This window comes from Thamnophis elegans, chromosome 13 (genome assembly GCF_009769535.1).
Source record: "Thamnophis elegans isolate rThaEle1 chromosome 13, rThaEle1.pri, whole genome shotgun sequence".
NCBI classification, from domain to species: Eukaryota; Metazoa; Chordata; class Lepidosauria; order Squamata; family Colubridae; genus Thamnophis; species Thamnophis elegans.
The window spans coordinates 18147204-18174819 of record NC_045553.1 but is presented as its reverse complement, the minus strand read 5'-3'; the positions used below and the strand labels follow the sequence as shown (position 1 = coordinate 18174819).

Genomic DNA, 27616 nt, shown 5'->3' with positions numbered 1-27616 from the left:
CGCGTCCTGGACTAGCTGAAGTCGCCGGATGCTCTTCAAGGGCAGCCCCATGTAGAGCACATTGCAGTATTCCAGCCTAGAGGTCACAAGGGCCCGAGTGACTGTTGTGAGAGCCTCCCGGGTCAGGTAGGGTCGCAACTGGCGCACCAGGCGAACCTGGGCAAATGCCCCCCTGGTCACAGCCGTCAGATGATGGTCAAAAGTCAGCTGTGGGTCCAGGAGGACTCCCAAGTTGCGAACCCTCTCTGAGGGGTATAGAGTTTGACCCCCCAGCCTGAGCGATGGAACACTGATCGAATTATTGGGAGGGAAACACAACAGCCACTCGGTCTTCTCCGGGTTGAGTACAAGCTTGTTAGCCCTCATCCAGTCCATAACGGCCTCAAGACCCCGGTTCATCACGTCCACCGCTTCATTGAGTTGGCACGGGGCGGACAGATACAACTGGGTATCGTCCGCATATTGATGGTATCTTATCCCGTGCCTCCGAATGATCTCACCCAGCGGTTTCATGTAGATGTTGAATAGTAGGGGGGATAAGACCGAACCCTGCGGCACCCCATATGTTAGGGGCCTAGGGGTTGATCTCTGCCCCCCCCATTAACACCGACTGCGACCTGTCCGAGAGGTAGGAGGAGAACCACCGTAACACAGTGCCTCCCACTCCCACCTCCTGCAGTCGTCGCAGAAGGATACCATGGTCGATGGTATCGAAAGCCGCCGAGAGGTCGAGGAGAACCAGGATGGAGGGATGGCCTCCATCTCTGGCTCTCCAAAGATCATCGGTCAATGCGACCAAAGCGGTTTCTGTGCTGTAACCGGGTCTGAAGCCTGACTGGAAGGGGTCGAGATAGCTTGCTTCCTCCAAGGACAACTGAAGCTGGAAGGCCACCACCTTCTCAACAACCTTCCCAACAAAAGGGAGGTTGGAGACTGGACGATAGTTGTTAAGGACAGCTGGATCCAGAGATGGCTTCTTCAGGAGGGGTCTCACCACCGCCGCTTTAAGTGCGGCGGGGAAGTGCCCCTCCCGAAGAGAGGCGGTAACAACCGCCTGGATCCAGCCTCGTGTCACCTCACTGCTGTTGACAACCAGCCATGAGGGACATGGGTCCAGTACACAGGTGGAGGCACTCACAGCTCTCATGGCCTTGTCCACATCCCCAGGGGCAACATCCTGAAACTCAACCCAGAGGTGGTCTACCTCATCCTCTTGTGCCTCGGCTGGAACTGCAGGAATGGAGTCCAAATCCGACCGAAACCGAGCAATTTTGTCCGCTAAGAATTGGGCATAATCCTCAGCTCTACCCTGAAAGGGTTCCCCCGTATCCCTCCTATTTAGGAGGGAACGGGTTATCCTAAACAGGGCGGCTGGGCGGGACTCAGCGGACGCAACCAAGGTGGCAATGTGGGATCTTTTCGCTGCCCTAAGTGCCCTGATGTACTCCTTGGTGCTGGTTGTTAGAATTGCTCGGTTCGATTCGGATTTGTCGGACCTCCATAGGTGCTCTAGGTGTCTCCTCCGGCGCTTCATCTCCCGGAGCTCCTCGGTGAACCAAGGGGGTCTCCGGGATCCGCCGACTCGGAGGGGCCGTAGTGGCACAATCTGGTCAAGGGTCTCCGATGCTGCCGAGTGCCAGGCAGCAACCAGAGTCTCTACCGGACTGTGGGCGAGAGTATCAGGAATAACCCCAAGCTCCGTCTGGAACCTTAACGGCTCCATAAGTCGCCTGGGGCGGAACCACCTGGTCGGTTCCTCCTCCCTACAGTGGGGGTTTGGTCTCCGGAAGTCGAGCCTCAGTAGGCAGTGGTCTGACCACGACAGGGGTATGATCTCATTACCCCTCAGACCAAGATCACAAGTCCACTGCTCCGAGAGAAATACGAGGTCGAGCATGTGACCCGCTGAGTGGGTTGGGCCCCGGATTACCTGGGTCAAGCCCATGGCCGTCATGGAAGCCATGAACTCCTGCGCCCCATCAGAGTGTTCACCGAGCGACGGCAAATTGAAGTCCCCCAAGACCATAAGTCTAGGGAACTCAATTGCTAGCTCGGCTACCGACTCGAGGAGCGAGGGGAGGGCTGCTGTAACGCTGTTGGGAGGCAGGTACGTTAACAGCAGACCCACTTGACCCTTGAGGTCCAACTTTACCAGCAGAGACTCACACCCGACAAGCTCCGGAGCAGGGATCCTACGAGGTGCTAACGACTCCCGGATAACAATAGCCACACCCCCACCCCTTCTCTGGGCTCTCGGCTGGTGCAGCACCTGAAATCCTTCTGGGCACATCTCTACGAGGGGGACTCCTCCCTCTGGGCCCAGCCAGGTTTCAGTAATACATGCCAGGTCTGCCCTCTCGTCTAAAATTAAGTCCCGGACGAGAGGAGCCTTGTGAACCACAGACCTGGCATTTAGCGACAGCAGCCTGAGACCAGGGTCCTGATTACTTACTATGAGATGTCAAAATGTATGTGGTTTTCTTATGTTTGTTCTTGAGCCCTTTCAATGCAACAAACCATCTACATAGTTACTAATAAATGTATTAATTTTACCAGGCACATAAAACATTTTGGAAGAAAGGAAACGTGACTCCCTCAGGGATGGAATCGGAGCAACTGAGCCGCAGAGGGCAACAAGAGGAAACGTGCTTGGCTTCAGTGACAAACTGAATATCAACACCTCACGAGGCTCTGATGGCATCCACTGAGAGTTATTAAGCAGTTGAAAGCTGCAATTGTGCACTTCCTAACCACCATACACAACCTGCCTCTGCAATTGAAGACCAGAAAGGAACTCGAATGTTTAAGAATTGGCTTATGGGGAGGCACAAACATTTTTAGGCAGAAATTGATATAATCAATATCATTACTAAATACAGAAGAGTAGGGTTGGAAAAAGGACCTTGGAGTCTTTTAGTTCCAAGCTCCAAGCAGGAGATCCTACACCATTTCAGACAAATGACTGCCCCAATCTTTCTTGAAAGCCTCCAGTGATTGAGCACCCACAACTCCTGAAGGCAACTTCTGTTCCACTGGTTCTTACTGTCAGGAAATTCCTCCTTAGCATAGATTGTTTCTTGTCCTGCCTTCTGGTGCTTTACGAAATAGACTGACCCCCTTTTCTTTCTGGCATCCCCTCAAATATCGAACAGTACAATCTGCCACCCCTAGTCCTTCTTGTCACTAGAGCATACATAGCCAATCCCTGCAACTGTTCTTCCTATGCTTTAGCCTTCTTTGTTTCTCTTCTCTGCATTCTTTCCAGAGTCTCAGCATCTTTTTTATATTGTGGTGACCAAAATTGGATGCCGGATTCCAAGTGTAGCCTTACCAAGGCCTTATAAACCGGTACAAACACTTCACATGATCTTGATTCCATCCCTGTTAATGCCGCCTAGGACCACCCTGGCCACATTCCATCTGTGGACCTTGCTGAAGAATACCTTCACGGTCTAACTAAACTACTAGGAGTTTCTGAGGGTATCAGAAAACATGTGAATAAGGGTGGTGAGCTACTAAGCATCGTTGACTGAAATTTTCAAAAAGCCTTTAAAAAAGATTCCCATCAGAGGCTCCCCAGGAAGCTCAATAGCCATGGAAGATAAGGGCAGGTAAGCAAGTGGCTGGTGACTAGCAAACCAAGAGGGACAAATGGACATCCTGAATGGCGTCTTTTAACCTATTCACAAATTATTTGGCCAACTTTGCTGATGAAGCTAAATTGTTTGGGGTGGTAAAGACGATAAGGGACCATGAAGAGCTTCACAGGGATCTCTGCATGTTGGAAAGTGGAAGTCAACATAGGCAAGTGTAAAGTGGTACATATTGGCACCCAAAATTCCAGCTAGTCATCCAAACCAATGGAGTGAGCTAGGAGTGAGCGATGAGATCTCAGAGGAACAGGAAATACTTCAATGAAGGTGCTGATTCAGGGGGCATCTACTGTCAGAAAAGACCCTCAACATGGGAGGGATAAGAAACAGGGCTGCAAACAGAGAGGCCAGCATCACAATGCCCTCACATGGATCTCTGGCGCAACACATCTGGAACACTGTGTGGTTGTGGTTGTCGCACCTCAGAAGGGGTCAGTTAGAGCTAGAAAAGGCCAAGAGGAGCAGAACTAAGGAGGCCAAGGGGTGGAGTGGCTCCCTGGGAGAAAAGGCTGTGGCATTTGGGCTTTTGAGTCGAATGAGAGGAGAGATGATGGAGGTGTACATGGTGTGGATAAAGGGGAGTAGTCGGGTTCCCTTCCCAGAGGTCAACCAATGACAGGGAATCCTGGAAGAAGCAGGACAGATCAAAACAGAGAAGGAGGTGGAAGAGGAACTGCACTTTCTCACTTGCAATGTTCTGTTAATGTAACCTTACAATCAAGTAGAATTAACTAACCTGGTGGTTTTTTCTGCTTGGTCTACCTGGTAAGGCTGTCGACCACTGGGAGAACAGCCTGCTGGACCGAATGTGCCAGGGTCAATCTATCAGAGCCCTGCTTACATTCTTACATGCACTGCTGCTTTGCACAATTTCCTGAGCAGGTCATTGGCCTACCTGGTATCTCCCAAGAGGTGTGAGCGTTAGCCCATCTTCATCCTCAATGCAGTCTGGCAGCAACATCTTCCCATTCTCCTCTGCAGCCCCTCCCCTGTTCAGGATCAGCTGGCTCAGCTGGGCTTCGTTCAACTGGCAATAACCAAAACAGGACACCCCGATCACATGTCAATTGCATTGTTACATGAGCAAATGTGGGAGGCCTCTAAATACAAGATGTCGTCGTTCTCACATCTGGGTCCTCATTTTACCCACCTCAGAAGGATGGAGCTTTAATGGAGTTCCTTCTCAAAATCCCTTCTGTTAATTAAACTGAAAAAGCTGCAAGAAAAACAAAGTGCAGCCAAAGGGAGGCGTCTCTGCTGGGATGCTTTAGCAGCCCCTCACCTGCAGAGAAGGGGCAGCCCTCCCTCTCCCAGGACAGACCAAGGAAGGCCCAGGAGCTCGGGGAGGCAAAGCAGACTGGGGATCTAGAAAGAGCCTAAAGAACTCTGATTCCTACCCGAAATATCTGACATAAATATTCCAGGGCTTTCTCCAAGTATTCGTCCGTTTTTCGTATACTCTCTTGCCCCATTTCATCCATGTCGTTCCCCAGGTAGGAGCCATTCAAGTCACTTGAACCAAACCAGAACCAGGAGAGGAAGGAGTGGCTGGGGCCGGCCTCCGCTGAACGGTCTGAGAGGGACCTGGCTGATTGCTGGGCCTGGCCAATCAGCTGGGCCAGCCGCAGCACCTGGACGGGAGAATGGCAGAGTCAGTGTAGCTCAGAAGACAAACAGCCTCAGGCCAAGCAAAGAGCAAGGAAACCCTTTTGGATAGGGAGGAAACCAGGATGCAGCTCCCCTTCCCAAATGACTGATTTCTGTATGTCTGCACCTATTATTATTATTATATATACTTTATTCATTAAACAGGAAACACAGCCAACTGAACATTCAAAAATGCATCACAAATACCATTGACTGGTGCTAATGATTGATATGAGTTGCTGCCAGCATCCTAGGTATCAACTAATAATAATAATAATAATAATAATAACAACAACAACAACAACAACTCCCCCGTTGCCTGTCCCAAGCCCGGATGAGAAAGGAGGAGGGTTGGGGTCAGGTTGGCATCTGGTCCCGTAAAAAAAAAACCGCCAACCCATACAATATGGTGAAAAAAACAAATAAGAATTCCATACCGCATCGGTCGTCACGCGGGTTAACAAGGGCCGCGGCGGATGTTGGGGTCCCTGGACATCCGTCGACAAGTGGGCTACAAGTGGACCAGCCATCAAAACGACAAAAATATAGTGCAGATGAAAACCGTGCCATAATGGCCTGTTACTACAACTCAGAGCCAGAAAAAAGAGGCTATTTAAAGCGAATGTATGAATTATGGAAACAACAATATCCAGATTCAAATGTTAGTGAACAACGACTAGCAGATCAAAGGCGATTTATTATACGGAATAAAGTGTTTAGTGAAGTTGAACATGAGGAAATTCAGGCAAATTGCAAAACCCCAAAAAACAATATCACAAGCGGAAATAACTGATATTCAAGACACAACTAAAGACATTATAGTAGAACTCCCAGAAGAAGCTCTCGGGGAGGAAATAACATCACCACCACTAGAACCAGTTATCACTGAACCAATTGATGAACTAACTCAAAAACAAAAAGAATTGAAGGATAAGATCATGGAGCATTTTCTGCTTAATGAGGAAAGGCAACGTTTACCATCACTAAAAACTGTGCCTAAGAAAATTTTGGCCCCTATCATGAAAATGGTTAATGCAGTGTTTTCAACAATTGAACCGGGATCCATCTTGGAAACAAACCAGTTAATGTACAGCACAGCTGTAATAGTCACTAATGAACTAGGCATTAAAATTAAAGTACCTAGTCACACAACAGAAAAAGCATCAAAGCCAAAGTGGAAAATCCGTTTAGAACAAAAAATCAAAAAATTAAGAGCAGATGCTAGTAACTTAAAGAACATGCATGAGCAACGGCTTAAAAACAACAAAATCATAGATCGGCTAATCGGAAGATATAGATTGGATACAAGAAACATCAATGAAGCTGTAGAGATTGTAAAACAGCAGATAACAGCAACAGCTAGAAAAATTGAAAGATATGAGACACGAATCATCCAATATAAACAAAATCAGCAATTTCGATCAGACCAATGGCGTTTTTATCAAAGTCTTAATGTGAATGGTGACACCAAAAGTGAAAAACCAGAAAAGCAGGCCACAGTTGAATTCTGGAAAGAATTGTGGGAAAATGCAAAGGACTACAACAAGGAAGCAAAGTGGATACATGACTTTGAGAAAAGCATTGGCAACAAACAAATGCAAGTATTAAAAATAACAACTGAGATGGTCAAAAATCGAGTTAAAAAGGTAAAGAATTGGACATCACCTGGAAAGGACCAATTACATGGTTTCTGGCTCAAATATCTGACCAGTTTACATGCAATATTGGCCAAGCAACTGAATGAAATTTTACAAAAGGGCCAAATTGATGAATGGTTGACAACTGGAAAAACATATTTGATTCAGAAAGATGCAACTAAAGGAACAACACCTGAAAACTACAGACCAATAACATGCTTGCCAACAACCTTCAAATTACTCACAGGCATTATTGCAGATAACATGATGGATTATTTAGAAACAAACAACATCTTGCCAGTAGAGCAAAAAGGCAACAAAAGAAGGAGCAGGGGCACAAAAGATCAGCTTCTAATTGATAAAATGATATTAGAAAATTGTAAGAACAGAAAAACGAACTTGAATATGGTCTGGATTGATTAAAAAAAGGCATTTGACTCACTGCCACATAGTTGGATCATAAAATGCTTAGAAACAACTGGCATTAGCAAAAATATTACATCCTTTACTGAAAAGGCGATGAAACAATGGAGAACTGAGTTGGCGGTAGGGAATGAGAGCTACGGAATGGTTAATATCAAGCGAGGAATTTTCCAGGGTGATTCACTTTCACCTCTTCTCTTCATCATCGCAATGATCCCACTATCAGTAATTTAAAAAAAAAATGAAATTAGGCTACCAAACAGCCAAAGAAGCTGAAAAAATTTCGCATTTACTATATATGGATGATTTGAAACTCTATGGCAAGTCAGAAATAGAAATCCAATCATTGACAAACACAGTCCGAGTATTCAGCACCGATATTTCAATGCAGTTTGGCATGGAAAAATGCGCCACTGTATCCATAAAAAGGGGCAAAATCACTGCATGTGAGGGAATTGAAATGCCCAATGGCCAATTAATTAAATGCAAAGAAAATGAAGCCTACAAATACTTAGGTATTCTGCAGTTGGATAACATCAAGCATGGAGAAGTAAAAACTATTGTCAGGCGAGAGTACACCAACAGAGTTAGGAAAATTTTGAAATCTAAATTGAATGGTGGAAATACAATCAAGGCCATAAATACCTGGGCAATACCAGTTATAAGATACACAGCTGGTATAGTTAACTGGACACAAGCTGATTTGGACCTTTTGGACCAAAAAACCAGGAAACTAATGACAATGCACTACAGTTTACATCCACGTGGTGATACTGATAGACTATATCTGCCCCGAAAATCAGGTGTCAGAGGATTATTACAAGTGAAGCAAACAGTTGAAGAAGAAAAACATGCACTGGCTGATTATTTAAAAGAAACTCAAGAACATCTATTAATCGAAGTAAAGAACAAAAATCTACTGAAGGCCCAACAGACGAAACAAGAATATAGAAAAAAAGTGATAAAATCAAGAATGGAGAGTTGGCAGAACAAAGCACTGCATGGCCAATTTCTGGAAAAAATAAAAGATAAAGTGGGCAGTGAACAAACTTGGTTATGGTTAACAACAGGTACATTAAAGAAAGAAACAGAGTCACTAATCCTGGTTGCGCAAGAACAAGCTATCCACACAAATGCCATTAAGGCCAAAATCGAAAAATCCTCTGATGATGCCAAATGCAGACTTTGCAAAGAAGCTGATGAAACTGTTGATCACATACTCGGCTGCTGTAAAAAAATCACGCAGACTGATTATAAATTGCAGCACAATTCAGTAGCACAAATGATCCATTGGAATTTGTGCAAAAATTATAATATTAAAACAGCAACAAACTGGTGGGAACATCAGCCTGAAAAAGTCACCAAAAATCAGATGGTCAAGATCTTGTGGGATTTCCGTATACAAACCGACAAAATACTGGCGCATAATACACCAGACATCACACTGGTTGAGAAAAATAAGGTCACAATCATAGACGTCGCAATACCAGGTGATAGCCGAGAAGGAACATGAAAAAATCGCAAGATACCAGGACTTAAAAATTGAAATTCAATGACTATGGCACAAACCAGCAGTGGTAATTCCAGTGGTAATTGGCACACTGGGTGCTATTCCAAAAGCACTGGAATTACATTTAAAACAGTTAAAAATTGACAAAATCACCATCAGTCAAATGCAAAAAACTGCACTGCTTGGAACTGCACGCATATTACGAAAATACGTTATGACGTCCTAGGCCTCTGGGTGAGGCCCGACTAGTAACCAATGCCAAATCCAGCGAAACAACTGGCCGCTGTGATACAATTGTATAATAATAATACAACAACCAAAAAAACCCACTGGGAACGTCAGGTTGAGAAGGTTCTAGAAAATGAAAAAGTCAAGCTCTTGTGGGACTTCAGAATTCAGACTTACAGGGACTTGGCCTACAACACACCTGACATAACAATAGTTGAAAAGAAAAAAGTATGGTTCATTGACATTACAATATCTGGTTATGTGCGAATTGAAGATAAGCAGCAAGAAAAAATCACAAAGTACCGGGACTTGCAAATTGAAGTTGAGTGACTGTGGAAAAAGAAATCGTGTGTTGTCCCAATTGTAATTGGAGCCCTTGGAGCAATGCCGAAAGGGCTGCTTTGCTATTTGAAAATTCTAAATTTATGGATTTGAACATTCTGACTCTACAAAAAAACACCCTACTTGGAACAGTTTATATCCTTCGACGTTACCTTATAACAGTTTCTAGGTCCTTGATTAGGACTCGAGCTGTTGAGCTATCAACCAGCCCCAAAGGCTGTGAATCTCACCAAAGATTAATAATAACAATAACAACAACAACAATTATAACTTTGCAACAACAAAGTCGAAACTGTTTTGCATTTAATATGTGAATACAGCAAAATTGCACAAACTGAGTACAAAGCTAGACACGACCGAGTTGCTAAATTAAACCACTGGTCATTATGTAAAAAATATGCCCTACCTGTATCCAAAAGGTTGGAACACAACACACCAGATATCAAAGTTGTAGAAGGCCAAAGCATACAGTTTATTAATATTGCTATACCAGGAGATGCAGAGTCGGAGAAAAAACTAGAAAAAAATCACAAAATACTGCGACCTGGCCATCGAAACTACACAGCTATGGATGAAACATGTAACCCCATTGTCATCAGGGCACTTGGTACCATGTCCCAAAATTTAACAAAAAACAAACATATTGCAGCTTCCTGCAATACCACCAGCAGAACTGCACAACACTGTGCTACTAGGAACATCTTATATTTTAAGAAGGTATTTGGTTGACATCTAGGACGTTGGCAGTAACCCGTATCAACCATTAGCACTAGTCAGTGGTATTTATGACAGATCTTTAAATGTTCACTTGACTGATTTTCATGTTTAATGAATAAAAGAAATAATATAATTATTAAAATTTATTTGTCACTCATCTCACCAGGGGGCTACTCTGGGCAGCTCACAACAATAAAATGGTAAAAAAGTAAAAATAACAATAGCAAAGGAATAAAACAATAAAAATTGACACTGGAAGTACAATAATATTAAATTAAAGAAGATGGGCAGAGGGGGCGGTGGGGTCAGCAGCCTCCTCCAGTGATGGACTCCCCTGTTGCCTCTCCAGGCCAATGAGCAGAGTCAGGCCTTCGGGCTCCTGCGGAAGGACAGCCAACAAACCTCACCTGGGGAGGGCAGGGCGTCCCAGAGGGCCAGTAGTGCAGCAGAGAAGGCTCTTCTCTTTGATCCCGTCAGTCGGAGTTCCTTGACCGACGGGGTCTCGGCAGGCTTCTTTTGCCGGCAGTAGTAGGGTGGGCTTGTCTTGGCGGACGAAAGGCTCACCAAGTTAATTTGGCCCTGTGGCCTGGGGGGGGGGGGAGCTTTGGTGCCCAGCTTTTATGCCAAAGGGCCACAGTTCTATTGAGGGAGGGGCTTCCCTGTCCACTCAGCAGCACCAACCAACCTACCAGGTTTCTGACGTCTGTCCCAAACATCTGCCTGTACTGGGCATCCTGCCCTTCGAGGCTGTAGACGTGGCTTTTCACTTTAAAGGAGGCGTCCGTGATGGTGAGAGCCCGGCCTGATAGGAAGCTGCCTCCGAGCGAGGGAGTCAGGAAAAGGCGGTGCTGGCGGTGGGGAAGGCTCAGATCGGCTTCCAGGAAGAGCTGCTCTGCTGCAGAGAGAGATGGGAATGGCCTGGCCAGTCTCAGGACTGGGAAAGCCCCTTCTGGTCACCATGGAATGGGGCTGCTTCCAAGCCCCCAGGAGCTGGCAGGGGCTCAAGCTCTGGCGTGGCTGGCCTGCAGTCTAGGTGGGCTCTGCGATAGCGTTTATCAGAAAGGGGTCTTGAAGAGCCCCCAAGTGCCCTCTCCTGGCGCTGCCCTGGTTGCAGCCACAGAGAAGGTGGGGTGGGGGGGTGTATCTTACCTCTCTGGATCATCTCAGCCAGGTGGGGCTGAGCAAAAACCTTGGCCACCCTGAACACCATCAAGGCATTCTTGGGACTGACCAGGTCTGTGCGGAGAGCTCGGTTCAGAAAGCTGACAAAGAGCTTTGTGTAGAGCAGCAGGTTCTCCTGGATAAAAGGCTCCCTTTAAAAAAATAGCCAGCGGAGAGCGTGGTCAGTTGCTTTCCTATCCAGCTCCCAGGCACCCAGGACAATCAGCTCCAGCAAATCCGTGTTACACAGGTGTGGCCCTTCCTGGCACTGCAGAGACGACTGGGCACCTGAAAAGCTGAGTAGGGCTGCAGAAAGACCCTCACACTACAGGGACATTTCCATGGGCCCCAATGCCCCCACATAAGCAGCAACGGCCAGGGCTGGAGAGAAGGGTGGCCAGAAAAGCACCCGATTGCCCCCATACCCTCCTGCTGTGACTCAAAGACAGCGCAGCCACACACATTGCTGCCTCCAGCCACCTTGAAGGAGCTCACCCAGGCAGCCGCTGAAGGGCCGGCCCCTGCACGCCCCCTCTACCCAACCCGCCATATGCTGGGAGCAAAGGTAGCTGGCCAGATCTGCAGGGGCTCCAAGGGCCCAGCCCAGGACGCACCATTTCTCTGATACACTACGAGGTGGGGCCTCTGCGCTTGGCGGCTGCTTCTCCGGTGCATATCTCCAAGGCTGTAAGTAACTTAACCACATCTCCAGAACCTGTGGGAACAAATGGGGTGTTTAAATCTATGTCTGCACTTAAAGCTTTCTTTATCAACCATGTTGCAAAGACACCTACATCCAGTGCACAAAGTGGATGGAGTTACAAGGTAAATCAGATACGGACACCAGAAGTTATGAATACTGAAACTACTTTTATTACATGTAGGCTTATGGTAATATGGAATAGGACAAATCACTGTGGCCAACTCACCATGGGACAATTCAATGCAATTAAATTATTTAAAATAATTAAAAATATTATTTTAAGTTTTGTCATTATTTCATTTTGTCCCTCCTTTTTTAATGATTCTATTCCATTATTTCTTCTATATTAATGGAACTCTTATCCCGCAGCGAGTTGGCCATCCGTATTGTCCTAGACCCATAGTAACAGGATCCTGGACTTTCTCCACTGCCCTCACCCTAGAGAACGAAGTGAACGAAGCAGTGAGCGGCTTTCATGCTTTGGCCTGAGATTCCTCTTATGTGGCTCCTCTCTTTCTCCTCTCCCTCAGAGTTATTCTAACAACTGCCCCGTGTTAGATGATTACCTCATCGTAGGCTCTTGAAAATCATTTGACTATGTCAAAATCTTGTTCAATTATATTTCCAACATTGGAATTTATCTATCTGTTAATAAATTTGGACTTACTATGCCACCTAAGGGACACTCTACTAATGTGAAGGAAAGACTTCACACTGCCCTTCTGTAGGGCCAAGATTTAATTAATTGTTTCAATCTGGGTTGCAAATGTTATATGCCATGATAGTTATTGCGTTTCCTCGGGTCTCTTCTTTGTTTTGTTCACTGTTGTTAGCTGCACTTTCAAGAGTCATTTCTCTCATTCCCTCATCTTAATTTCCAATACAAAACTTGCTAGTTTTTCCTCTTTTGGACTTTTCAATTATATTTATGGCATATAGATCACATATTATTTTAATGAATAATCAGCTGATATGTAATTTAATAATTTCTCTTTATGTGATAAATATCAATAACTGTACTACTGATTATTGTTAGTATTATATAGGATAATTTACTGTAGAAGCTAAGAGTGATATTTTTAATAATCTTGGGGTGTTTTTTTTAAGCACCACTATTATTTTACTGACTGAGGCTGTGCAACCTGATCCTGCTTTGCAAGGCATGACAGAACTTCCAAGACTTCTTAGAAATTAGAAGCACTAATTCCATCAATGCCCTGAAATTCAAATCCTCAGCCTGAAAGGACATATATGGGCACAACCAACATTCAAATGGTACGTACAGCTCTGAAAGATGCATCCAGAGGCCAGTGACCAAAGCAGTGCTGAAGAAATATGTAGAGTTTCTGCTGAACAAACCGAGGGATCACAATCCTGCAAAGACACCCCACAAAGTTAGCCAACTGCTCCCTATAAGGAAAAAAGCCCTTTGCCCCAATGAAAAGTGATGCAGAGGAGACAGCTACACTTCAACTGCCAGCTTTCTACAAGTGCCCTAACTGACACCGCACACAGGAAGTGTACAGTCTGTTATAATAGCAAAGTACTACCCATGAAACGGTGATCCCAACTGGAGGAAAGAAGATTCTGATTAAATGTTAGATACAATCTCCTCTGATTAAATGTTAGATACAATCTCTCTCCCACTCTACATGGGGGCTGCCCCTGAAAAGTGTTCGGAGACTACAGTTGGTCCAGAATGCAGCCGCGCGAGCGATATCGGGTGTACCTAGATACACTCATGTTACACCCATCTTCCGCGAGCTGCCCTGGTTTCCTATTGGTCTCCGAACGTGCTTCAAGGTGATAGTCATTACTTATAAAGCCCTACATGGCTTAGGACCTGAATATCTAAGAGACCGCCTCCTGCCACATACCTCCCAAAGACCAATATGATCTCACAGGTTGAGCCTTCTCCGGGTGCCGTCGACCGGACAATGCCGGCTGACGGCCCCCCGGGGGAGAGCCTTCTCTGTAGGTGCTCCGGCCCTGTGGAACGATCCAGACCCTTCCCACTCTCTCGGCCTTCTGAAAAGCCACGAAAACCTGGCTGTTCCAGTAGGCCTGGGGCTGTTGATCAAGGTCCAGCCCCACTTAAATGAAATGTTTGGTGTTTTTTTTTTTTAATTGTATCTCTTCTTTATTTTAACTTTTACTTTTGTTTCTGTAAGCCGCCCAGAGTCCTACGGGATTGGGCGGCATATAAATTTATTAAATTGCCAATTGCCAACTTGACAAAGTACCAACTACCCCAAAAGGTGCAGGGCCTCTTTTGCCAGAGGAATTCCAGCAGCAGCTGGACAGGCAACTGCCTGGAGGGCTATCACTGGGATTATTCCAGTGCCTGGCTTCCTGCCAAGCCATCCGAACAAGTATTTTAAAGAGACTAATTGAAAGTTCCAGTTCTACAGTTCCTAGAAAAATAACACCAAGAACTTAACCTTTTGGTTTATGCTGAAGATTTCAGAGGGAAAGGAAAGTTGGAAAAGAGAGCTTTACAAGTTTGGGGATGACCTTTTTCTTCTCTTCAAAGAGCAGAATTGAGTTTTGATGAATACTGAATCAGGGAGCTGCTACTTTAGACTACTGACTCAAAATGATAGCAGGAGTAGGGTTCCTCCACAGTTTCAAGAGCCCGGAATTTCCTCAGCCCAGAGACCATTTTAACAACAAACCATCAACCAAGCTGTATGCCAAGGCAGTTTGATTTCAGTCAGAGATGTTTAATATCTTATAAAGGACACACACACAAACACACACACACCTTAAATGCTTCAGACAAAATACACCCAATAACTTCTAATTTTTGGCTACCTTCCATAATTCCTGAAAATCTTTCCTCCAATCTGTCTCCATTTTCTGTAGCACCCAAGTGTCCCAGACATTAGAAGAAATACATTCTGCTTCTTATTTATAGTAATATATCATCATGATCATTATTATATACTTTATTCATGAAACAGTCAACTGAACATTCAAAAACACATCACGAATACCATTGATTGGGTCTAATGGTTAATACGGGTTGCTGTCAGCATCCTAGGTATCAACCAAATACCTTCTTAAGATGTGCAATGTTCCTAGTAGCACAGTTTTTGCAGTTCCACTGGTGTTATTGCAGGAAGCTGCGATTTCTTGATGTGTTTTATAAAACTCTTGGACATGGTACCAAGTGCCCTGATGACAATGGATATCACTGTTAAATGTTTTATCATAATTATGTAGTTTCAATGGTAGTTTAATGATTTTTTTCTAGTTCTTTTTCTTCGACTCTTGGCATCTCTTGGTACCACGAAATCAATAAATTGTACATTTCAGTTTTCAACAACTGTGATATCTGGCGTGTTGTGTTCCAAATGACGATCCGTCCTCGTTTTCAATAACCTTTTCCAGTTTATGTTCCCGTGACTTTTTGGATACAGGTACCGTATTTTTCAGATTATAAGACGCACCTTTTTCCCTCAAAAAAGAGGCTGAAAATCTGGGTGTGTCTTATACACTGAATACAGAATTTTTTGCTTTCTGAAATCCCACCCACTTCACCAAAATGGCTGTGCATAGCCTTTAGGAGGCTTTCAGAGAGCTCCTGGGGGCTGGCGAGGACAGAAATGAGCAAAAAACAGAGCACTCTATAAGCCTCCTAAAAGCTATTCATGCCCTTTTTTGGAAAAAAACTGGGCCTGTTTTCATGAAAAACAGGCCATTTTTTGCTTGTTTTTTTTTGGGGGGGGGCACCCTAAAGGCTATCCTTGTCCTTTTTTTAAAAAAAAAATGGGCCCATTTTCGTGAAAAACGGGCCGTTTTTGGGAGATCTGCAGAGTGCAAAAACTTTTTTTTAAAAAATTGCCTCTTCAAAATCTTGGTACGTCTTATACCCCAGTGCGTCTTATACTCCGAAAAATACAGTAAGTCATATTTTTTACATAATGACCAGTGGATTAATTTAGCAACTCGATTATGTCTAGCTTTGTAATCAGTTTGTGCGATTTTGCTGCATTCACATATTAAATGTGAAATAGTTTCGCCTTTGTCATTGCAAAGTCAGCAGTTTGGATTGTCAGTGGATTTTTGCATCTTCGCTTTCATGGCAGTTTGTAGTGCTTGTTCTTGAGCAGTCAGTATTAAACCCGTTTCTTTCTTGATGGTTCCCATTTTAAGCCATGTGTCACGGCTCCTTCATTTAATAACCAAGAAAGAAACCACTCAACTCCATTTTGCAGAATTAAGTGTACTTTTACTGATTATAAGTAATGAGAAGCTAAGCAAAGCTGGATCTGAGCAAAAGAGCGTGAAAGCATTAGATATCAATACATGATTCATTCCCCTCCCCTTGGTACCCCAGTCCATAGACCAATCGTGTATCTCCACAGCTGTCAGGTGGGAGACATCTTCAAAAATCATCATCAGGTTGGTATGCTGGACAGTTGGTCTTGGCGGTAAACTCCCCTTCTTCCACATGCGCAAAAGAATGGTGTGAACAACTCCCAATTAACAATCCTCCTGTACAGATTATTTCCCTCACCCAAATACCATGCCCTCCCTCCCTCCCCGTTTCAATGGCAGCCGAAAAGCAAGCAGCAAAACAGAGGCTGACATCATGCCCATGTCAAGTTGTCATCACATTTCCCTTCAATGTTTTTCAAGTGCTATCCATGCATCCATTTAATCTGTCATCCAGATGTTTTTCCTTATATCCTGCCTTTGTTTATGTTGTTTTTATAATGTTCTCCATTTTCATAGCCTTCAGCAATTTTTCTGTACTTTAATTCACAGTCATTCAAACTTCATTTTTCTTCTTCTACAGTTTGATGGATTTGCAATAGCCCTCTTCCCCCTATATTTCTTGGCAGGTACAACCTGTTGATGTTACTTCGTGGATGTAAAGCATGGTACATATTCAATATGCACGCTTTCCAGTCCAAGTTTTCCAGTTCAGCCAAAGTCCAGTTGATGATTCTAGCTGAGTAGCGTATCACTGGAACTGCCCATGTATTAATGGCTTTAATTTTAATATTTCCAGCATTCAGCTTTGATTTTAATATTTTGCAGACCCTCCTGATGTATTCCTTTGCGTTGACTCTGACTTTTCCATTCAAGATGTTATCTGCTGCCAATATCCCTAGCTATTTATAACCATCATCCTCTGCTAATGCTTTCAGTATGCTTCCATTGCCCTGTTCTATTCCTTCTATTTTTTCCTTTTTCCATTGCTGCATGGATAATATAGCACATTTTTCAAGTCCAAAGTTCATTTTGATGTTGCTGCTGAACAGTTGAACTGTGTTTTGTGTATTGATTCAGTGGGGCTTTTCACATACATTTTAAGTCATCCATGTATGGTTGGTTTATCTTGTTGACTTGAGACTTTGTATCCCAGTTGTGTGTTTTGTAGGATTATTGTCAGTGGAATTAATGCGATGTTGAACATTAGTGGTGAAAGTGAGTCCCCCTGGAAGATTTCTTTTCTGATGTTGACCAATGTTCTCCCCATTTGCTGTTAAAACTGTTTTCCATTTTTGTATATTTGCTTTCAAAAATGTACAAATGTTTTTGCTGATTCCAAAGTTTTCCAAACAGGTGTTAATCCAGCTGTGGGGTAATGAGTCAAATGCCTTCTTTTAATCAATCCACACCATATTTAAATTTATTTTTCATTTTGCAATTTTTAGTACCATTTTGTCAATGAGCAGCTGATCTTTTGTTTCTCTTGATTCTTTTATAATTTCTATTTTGTTCTACTGGATACAAACTGTTTTCCATCAGATGATTGAATACTGAATTTGCCAGTATCCTTGTAAAAAGTTTGAACATTGTTGGCAGACAAGTAATTGGGCGATAGTTGCTTGATTTTGTGCCCTTTCATTATCTTTCATTATCAAGTATGTTCGACCACTATCAAGTATTCTACACTTGTTGCATTTTGAAGCATTTCATCAAATTGAGTGGCCATGCAGTGATGGAGGCTGGTTAGGAGTTTTAGCCAGTATCCATGCAGTTCCTCCAGGCCAGGTGTGCTCCAGTTCTTGACTGTCTTTGCTTGTTTTGCAACCATATCTATTGTTATTACAATATTCTCCATTCTGTTTTGTGTTGCTTGTTTTTTAATATCTTTGATCCAGGAGGCAGATGTATTGTGTTCCACTGGGCTTTCCCATAGTTCTTTCCAAAACATCAAAGTTTTTTCTTTTACATGGGTGAACATTAGTTGGGACTCGATTTTCAACAAATGACTGGTAGAAGAGGTGTTGGTTTCTTCTGAACTGGACATTTTCACGATATTGTTTTATTCGTCCTTTGTATCTTTCTATTTTCTTTGCTGTTGCTATTACATGTTGTTTTAGTTCTTTCATGATTTCTGTAAATGTTTTTTCCTCCAGGTTGCATTTTTTGTGTAAACTATTTTTCAGCTTCTTGTACTTTAGTTTTCCCTCTTTCAAGTACTTCAAATTGCTGACATCCCCTTGAAGTACAAACAAAAGGTAGAGAAGCATCTGGAAGATAACAACCCAAGACAGGTGTGGCAGAAGCTACAACACCTAACCAACTATAAGGGCAATATGAAAAAAATAACCAATGCTGATGCCCTGCTGGTGGAGGAGCTAAATAGCTTCTTTGCCCACTTTGAGGTCAATGGTTTGACCTGTCTCTGTGGCTCTAGCCCACAGGCCCTCTAGCCTCCAGCCACTCACCCTGGATGAACATCAAGTGAGAGCTGAGCTGAAGGCTATAAATCCCAACAAGGCTGCAGGTCTAGACAGGGTGTTGGGGAAAGTGGTAAAAAACTGTGCTGACCAATTAACATGGGTCCTGACAAGGATTTTTAACATCTCCCTGCAACATGCTAGAGTCCCATTATGCTTGAAAGCAGCCGCAATTATCCCAGTTCTGAAGAAAGCAGCCATAAACAGCCTGAATGACCATAGACTCATTGCACTGACGTCTATAGTGATGAAGTTCATCACCACTGCTCTACATATTGCACTGAGCCATCTGGAGAAATCTAGGAATTATATCAGAATGCTTTTTATAAACTATAGCTCAGCCTTTAATACCATCTTACCAGGCATTCTCACTGAAAAGCTGACTGACCTAAATTTCCCTCCCCTCACTTCCTGACAGATGGTCCACAAACAGTAAGGGCTAGGTACTTTCTTCTACCCTGAAGCTCAGCACAGGCTCAGCCCCTACCTGTACTTGCTGTATACACATGACTGCATATTCTCTAATCCATCCAATATGATAATAAAGTCTGCAGATGACACAACGGTGCTGGGTCTCATAACTGGAGGGGACGAATCAGCCTACAGGGAAGAAGTTCAAAAGGTATCCGCATGGTGCTCAAGAAACAACTTACATCTAAATACTAGTAAGACAAAGGAGATTGTGATAGATTTCCAGAAGCACAGATAGGAACCTGCCCCACTGTATGTCGAGGGGGGCTGTGTGGAGAGGGTTTTCTCTTTTAAATTCTTGGGAGTTCTTATTAGTCAAGACCTCACCTGGAAAAACAAAATGTTCCTGGTGATTGGCAAGGCCCAACAGAGACTTCATTTCCTTAGAGTCCTGCAAAAAAATCAGGTGGAACAATGGCTGATGACATCTTTCTATCGGTCCACCATAGAAAGTGTCCTCAAATATTGCATTACAGTATGGTATGCTGGTTTAAACAGCTGCGGACAGGAAGGCACTACAGACAGTGATCAATTCGGCACAAGAAACCATTGGTTGCCCTCTGACACCACTGGATGACATCACCAGATCTCGCTGCTTTAGCAGAGTAAGGAAGATACTCAGAGATGATTCACACCCTGGTCAGTGTCTCTTTGCACTTCTACCAACAGGCAGAAGGCATCAAAGAATAGCCAGCTGAACAAAAAGGTTTAAAGATAGTTTCTATCCTTGGCTGTCAGACTCTTAAACCACAACCATAATCACTCCACGCACATGCGGAAATGCATGACTAGTTATTTTTTTCCTAATTATTTGCATAGGGGTTATTCTTTATACTATTTATGTTGTTTGTAGTTATTATCATGGATTCCACTAGTGAGGCTAAAACCAGTTTTGTTGTATACATGATGTACAATGACTGTGCTGACTCAACAGTATATAGCTAGTATAAGAATTAAGAACTGTCTCCTTTAAGAAACTACCTCATGGGAAATGTAACTACCTTATGGGAAATGTAGGCAGAACTGCCTTGTGAGAAATGTAGTTGCATAACATGTGACCACATCTGTGTTCCCCAATTGGGCAGTGAGGTACTCTGCCCGGGAAAAGTAATTTATTACCAGACGCTCCTTGAAGAGTTTTCTGTATTAATTGAGAACAATGGGCTAAACACATGTATCCTCCCCTCCACTCCATCAGAGGAATGGAAAAGCATAGTTTTTTTCACATCGCACAATGGACAGATCAAGGTCAGATGTATCTTAATATTGAACTGTATGTTTGCTTCTAAGAATTCCTATTAATAAATTGATCTGAGAGACACCAATCCTGCAGCATGAAGTTTAAAGCTGACTGGCCCCTGGCATGGTTACACGCCAGGTCCAGAACAGTGAAAAAACTATGAATGAAAACTATCTCCTCTAGCAAAAGGACTCTTGTGTAGCTAAGTTCCCCCAGTAACGGAAGTCCTCCCCCATCTTCAACAGCTCCCTTCTTGAGAACAGAGAGACTGCTATTTCTAACCCCCCGCCTTCTCTCGAAGCAAAAGTAAAGCAAAAGTAACAGCGTGAGTTAAAAATCTTTGCCTGTGCAACAAAACTGCCTTCACAGGATCAGCTCGGGCTGCAATAAATTGAGCTTCAGGGAAACATCTTGATGGCAGTGAGACAAGAGACTTTAATGTGTTAGTTTGCATGACAAAGCAAGAGCAATTTAACCTGAAAAGCCTGTATGTCTTACTGAGGGTTTCCTACAGAATTAAGAACCGCTTCAAAGCATTTGGAAAGGTTCCATAGAAAGGTTCCATGAATGAGTGAGAGGTCAGCCAGACCAAATTCCTTTGAAATTTTATTGCATGTTGTCAAGGCAACGAAAGCCATAAAGGCGCCCATCACCAAGACAATTCAATTTGTGTGTGCAAGCAGTGACCTCCAGTGGGCCGTCTGCAAATTGCAGTCCAGCCAAAAATACAGTTTATCTTTGAGTACAAGCCGTAAGCAAATGCAACTTCCGCTGAAGAGATTGAAGTATGTTATTGTTATTTTGCTACCCTTTGTTTATGAGTTATTGGAAGAAGGTCAAGCCCTTTGAGAAGTTTCACATCCAGCCAGGTCACCAGATGGATTCCGAGTTTGGGTGAAAATCCCTTAGGAATGGCAAAACTGGAGAGGAGCTGGGTGAGCCTCAGAAGGGATAACGCCATTGCCAATAACTCCAGACAGTAGTACTGCAACGCACCCTCGTGTTTAATAAGTGAATTGCATCTGCGTCTGCAAAGTATCGCAACGCATTCTAACGGCTGACACATGAATAGCCCCGAGTTTGCAAGCCCAGCAATGCACCCCTTAGTGGCCGACAAGTGAATTGAACTCAAAGAATTTAAAGAAATTCTCTGAATTAATCCTGGTCATAAAATTATTGTATCTTTCCAGTCATGGCAGAGGGATCAGACTTGCCAAACCCCATGCTTGAATTCAATACAGATTCAGTATTAGTCAACCAAAGCTCAGATTTAGATGTCCAGCTAGCAGAAAGGATAGAGGCAACTCAGATATCCTATGACCTAAGGCAGTACAGAAAGCCAACACAGATTAAGCGGTCAAACCTCTTGGAGGAATGGGATAGCCTCTATCAAAGGTACAAGAGTTGTTGGGAGAGGTTGCAATGCATCTGCGACGAACTCAAAGACGATCTACCACCTGAACGTCTCCGAACCTTAAGTGAGGACATGGACGTATGCTACACACAAGGAGCAATATATGGAGAACACCTCTGCAACATCCAGAGTTGACTAAAGGATGATGAAGAAATCCAGGATAAAATGCTATTCATTCAAACGTTAAAAGACGAATGCGTAGAGGAGTTTTGACACGGCAAAGACCTTATCCAAACCAGCCTGAGGAGGGAGACTGCCCTGGGCAAGACGGCTGAGTCCGATGTGCCTCATCCTTCACATGCAGTCACACAAAGCCTCCTCTCACGTTTCTAAGAAAGCGTCCTCATCTAGTCCCAAGGATACACAAGGAGGGAAGGCCACATCTGTGGTATCTCATCATTCACACAGGTCACTACGGCAGTCTCATGCAGCTTCCTCCCACATCTCCAGAATAGCCTCATCTTCCCAGCAAAATCAATCCAATCTCGAGTGGTTAGCAGCGTCTCGCAGCAATCTTCCCACTACAATCAAAGGTCATGGGCATCTCTAGTTGCAGAAGCACAAATGGAAGCTGAGTTGGCCAAAGTAGATCTACAGACAACTAAAGAAGAGCAGCTGCTGAAGGAAGAGATGGCAACCTTGGAAGCCAGAGCTCAAGCAGAGAGAGCAGCTGTGGAAGAAGAGAGGGTGGTTGAGAAAGCTAAAGTTCAGGTTCGACTAGAATATCTTCAATGCGAGCGGGAAGTGAAAGGAAGACTAATACGGGCCAAAGCTCTACATGCTGAGGCTAATGGCGGCTTCCCTGACTTTGATCCTGGAAATCTAGAGGAAGAAACCCCTGACACACGTGTGAAAGCTTACGTAGATGACCAATGCGCAGCACAACAGGGACAATCATCAAACCAACAAACTAATGAGGTGGATCACATCATTCAAGTTGCATCACTCGACCCGTCCCTTGGAATGGGAGAATTTACCCTGACAAATCCAGGCACACAAGGCGCCCACAATTCCCCAGCGCCGGTGAATAATCCTCAACCAGTAGGCACGCAAGTAGCTGCAAGTAGCAACCTCAACGCAGAAGCAAAGGATTTCCAACCAATACTGCAAGGCAACTTGAGTATCAACCAACAGAGTAATCAACACAAACAACCGGCAGAGCAACATCGATAACCTCTGCCCATGCTGTGGCAAGATGAAGCCACACAGAACCTTTCCGAAGGAAAATATCAGCTGTTGCCAGCAACCGTGTCTACACCCACAGACTGCAACAGCCTGAACCAACAGGAGACCGCTGGTCCTGAACCCACCAAAGTCCTGGAGCACACCGTACCGTCTCCTCCAGCATACAATACCGGAGTAGAATGGCAGTCCTGCCGGAGGAAGGTGGACTTGGGATCTCAAGGAACACAGAAGTTCTCTGACACGCCAGGCCAACCCTATCGAATATGGAAGCACATCTTCCTATGGGCTGTTTGTGCCGAGAATGTGCAGCCAGACGGACAAAAAACTTGATAGGCGGTATGGCACATCTGTGATGACCGAAGACACACTCTTGAAGAAGATTAACAATTTCCCTAATATCGGTCGGCACGACCATGACCAGTTGTGGTTATTCTTCATACTCAATAAGCAATTATGGGTAGCCCAACAGGAACCAGAACTAAACGATATGTTATGCCTTGACCAATACGCAACACAGCTACATATTGTTTTTGGATTCTAAAAAACCAACTGTCCTCACCCCAGCCACCTTGCTGACCCAGAAGACAGGTGACTGGCCAGCACCAGCAGGGAACATTGTTCCCAAAGTCATGTATTGGAACTTATGGCCTAAGGGACTTGTGTCCACTGGAACGCATAGCCTATGGGACTTGTGCATCAAGCCCTACCTAATAATGATGAACTAGTTCGCCAGATGGAAGCTCAGGTCGCAAAGCAGGTTTCCACCAAGAAGCTCTACACCAGATCAGTCAGAGACCCAGAACTGCTGTTACAGAAGACTGAACTAGAAGACTGACCCTCAAGCTTTGCATGCTTTGTGTTTACATAATTGTTTGCACTGTTTGATGCTATGCTTTGTGTAACCCAGTTAATCAGTCAGTTAGTTACATGTGTGATGTTATGCATTAATCAGATAGTCATGCCTGTGTAACTCAGTTAATTAGATAGTCAAGTTTGCATTGTTTATGTCATATCTTTGTTTACCTTTAGTTAAAAGTTAGTAGGCAGAGGAATTTATAATTCCAGGCGGGGAGTGTACTGACTCAACAGTATATAGCTAGTATAAGAATTAAGAACTGTCTTCTTTAAGAAACTACCTCATGGGAAATGTAGGCAGAACTGCCTTGTGGGAAATGTAATTCCATAACATGTGACCACATCTGTGTCCCCGATTGGGCAGCGAGGTACTCTGCCCGGGAAAAGTGATTTATTACCAGACGCTCCTTGAAGAGTTTTCTGTGTTAATTGAGAACAATGGGTCCAGAACAATGACAATAAAGGCTATCCTATCCTATCCTATCTCTATCTATCCCTATCCTATACTATTACTATACATTAGTTTCTTGATTTTATTTTCAAGTCAAACACTTTGGTGTTTCAGTGTGTTTCTTTTTTGGCATTTTATAACCCAGTTCTAGTTATAACAGCGGCTGTGCTATACATTAGTTTGTTGGTTTCTTTTTTTTATAAAGATTTTTTTAAATTTTTAAATAAGCACAAACAGACAAAACACACACAAAAAAACCCACAAAACCATCTTCCATTACAAATTGTAGAAAGTGTGTCGATTGGTTACACAAACTTCCATGCATCCCTTCCACAGTCATCACCTACAATTCATATCAAATCATATATTTTAAATCAAATATATTTATATATATTACTATCATCATACCTCAACCTTCATTTGACTATAATTGTTTTTACATAAAATATTTCAGATTTAAAGCAACACCACATAATGGCATTCCATTAGCTCTTCCCAATATCATCCAGTAACATTACATCTTTATAACATGTTCCAAATAAAAATTGGTTATATTTTATAACAGAGTTTCTAAACCTCCTTTCGTAATCACCATTTGCAATTTATATCAAATTTCCTCTTATCAAACCAATACATATATATGCATTATTATCATTATCAATTATTTAACTGTACCCATTATCACTTCATTTTATACATAATGCTCTAAATTTAACTAAATTTGACTTAATCTTTTATTATAAGCTTTCATTACATCAAACTATGTCTTTCCAGTAATAGTGCAGTCTTATGCCTCTTGCCATTTGTGGCATTAGCATTCTGATTATTTCCTTAGTAAGTTTTGTATGGACTTCTCTTCGCAACTTATTGCTTATTGCATATTTTGTATAAGCTCAAAACCCTCCATCTGCTTCTTCGATCAGCTTATCTTTGGTTATCACTAGTGCTTCTGACAAAATCTCTCCTTAGTTCCATCAATTCTTCTCTCTTTTCTTCTTCTATACTTTGAAATCTGGGATAGAGCTCCAGTCCATCTATCTCCCCTTTCCATATTCCACTCTTTCCATTTCCAACCATGCTCAGTTCACTGTCAGTATCAACAATTTTCTTGTCTCTTTACTTTTTCCTTCAGTTTTTAGAACTCTGACCTCCTCTTTCTTCATTTGATGAACATCCTCAATTTTTCCATCAAATTTTACTGTTCTACGATCTACGTTCTCCAATCTCTTCTCAATTTTCTCTGTTACTTCTAATAATTTTTGAATTTCAAACATAATCTTTTACAATGTTAAGGTTTCTTTTTCATGTTGCGCCATTCTTCCAACTTGTTAACACTGTGACTCTGGCATTCAAAACTTTTTATTAAATTTAAAGCAAGTTCATTTATAATCTTTCAAGACAAGGCTTTGTTTTCACTCCACTCCAGCTGCTGAAGAGCACCTGCATAAACAACCCATGCTCTTCTCACTATCACTCTCTGTAAACAAGCTGAGGAATCTTGAAATGCAAAGTCAAATGATCAAAGAGAAAAAAGAAAAGACAATATTTCCAAGCCTTCCAAGCTTCCAACCTCTAATGTAGCTTAATTTCGCCGCTTGTTCTCTTCTGTTTTCAAATTTAATTTAGCTTTAATTTTTTTGGGGATAGTCTCTTTTATAATAATAAGATTTCCTCACTAGATGGACACACTTTCTCTTTCCATTTTCCTCCCGTTCTGGAGCTGTCCCAACGTCAGCAGCTTCAATGGCTGCGCTTCTGTCGCCGGCAAAAAAAGATTCTCCTGAATCAATCAGGGACTTTGCAGTGTCCCTGAGATCAGCAGGACGTACTCTTCCCTGTCACCGTCTCTTCGTATTGACTTGGAGCTCCAAGATCGCAAGTCGTGTCGTTGTGACGTCAGCTCCTCCTTCATTAGCTGGTTGGTTTCATATAGTGTGCTGGATGGGATGGAAGTTAAAATGTTGTTCACAGCAGTTAGTAGATCTTTCATTCCTTTGCTATGCACTTCGTGAATGGCAGGCAGTCTTTTTTTTTCTTTGATGTGGTTTTCAATCTTTTCTTTCAGCATTTTCGCTAGATCACTTAGCTCTACACTTTCGGGTTGTTGCACAGGAGGATCTTTATCCTGTATGTTGGCTTCTTCCACTGGTTGGTCAATTTGTTCAGGTGTTGGAAGAATTTCTTCTGTCTGTTCACCATTACTTGTTTTCTTTTTAGGCAATGTTTCTAGATGTTGCATTTCCCCATCTGTAAAAACTTTATTATGGATAATGAAACATCTTTAATCCATTAATTGTTGTTTGTCACTTTCAAGATGCTTTTCCTTCCACAGTTGCATCATTCTTTTTTGAAATCTCCAGGCTGTTGGTTCTGCCTGATGATTTGATGATTTCTTGATTTTCTTTGGTTGTCCAAGTTTTGTGCTTTTGTTCCAGTCACTTTACAGTTGTATGCCCCGGTTCCCCAGTAGTAACAACTGAGCCCTGTAGCCCATTTTTTGACAGATGTCCAGGACCATAGTATCTGATGCAGCCCTTGTTGACCCAGGCGACAACCGATCCGGTGTGGAATTTCATTGTTTTCTTCTTATCATTGGTGATGGTAGGTGCCTGCATTGGTTCACGGAGGCTAAGCTATTACTGATCCGAAGGCGGTAATCCCATAATCATAGGGACCGCACTGGATAGCAGTCCAGGCCCAGCCACAGGAGTCCAACTTCCCTTTAGTATTCGGAAGGCAGGATCAGGTTATTATTATTTCTTTTATTCATTAAACATGAAATTCAGTCAAGTGAACATTTAAAGATGTCACAAATACCATTGACTAATGGTTGATACGAGTTGCTGCCAGAGTCCTAGGTATCAACCAAGTACCTTCTTAAAATATATTTTGTTCCTAGTTTATTTTTTATTTTTATTATTATTATTACTATTAGTTATTGATTTAATCTTCATTTTGATTCAGTCTGGGACGGGTAAAAACTTAACAGTTCAAGTTCTAATCAAGGACCTAAGAGCTAATCAAGCATCTAAGAAACTGAGCAAGGAGAGATTCAACCTAGAAATAAGGAGGAACTTTCTGACAGTGAGAATAATCAACCAATGGAACAGCTTGCCCTCAGAAGCTGTGGGGGCTTCATCACTTGAGACTTTCAAGAAGAGACTGGACTGCCATTTGTCAGAAATGGTCTAGGGTCTCCTGCTTGAGCAGGGGCGGTTGGACTAGATGACCTACAAGGTCCCTTCCAACTCTTTAAATTGGTTAAATCTGGAGGTTTC

The 27616-nt window shown here is 43.2% G+C and overlaps 1 protein-coding gene across 3 annotated transcripts in view; it reads right to left on the bottom strand.

The window, feature by feature from the left end:
- SMPD4 (sphingomyelin phosphodiesterase 4) overlaps positions 1 to 27616 on the bottom strand; it is a 45544-nt gene that overhangs the window by 3805 nt on the left and 14123 nt on the right. For all 3 annotated transcript variants that reach the window (XM_032229721.1, XM_032229722.1, XM_032229724.1), the window contains 6 exons: positions 13305 to 13395; positions 11933 to 12033; positions 11307 to 11470; positions 10847 to 11052; positions 5051 to 5284; positions 4549 to 4680 (listed from right to left, as the gene is read on the bottom strand). In XM_032229721.1, coding sequence (XP_032085612.1) covers positions 4549 to 4680; positions 5051 to 5284; positions 10847 to 11052; positions 11307 to 11470; positions 11933 to 12033; positions 13305 to 13395 — 928 coding nt within the window. The remainder of the gene's footprint in view (positions 1 to 4548; positions 4681 to 5050; positions 5285 to 10846; positions 11053 to 11306; positions 11471 to 11932; positions 12034 to 13304; positions 13396 to 27616) is intronic.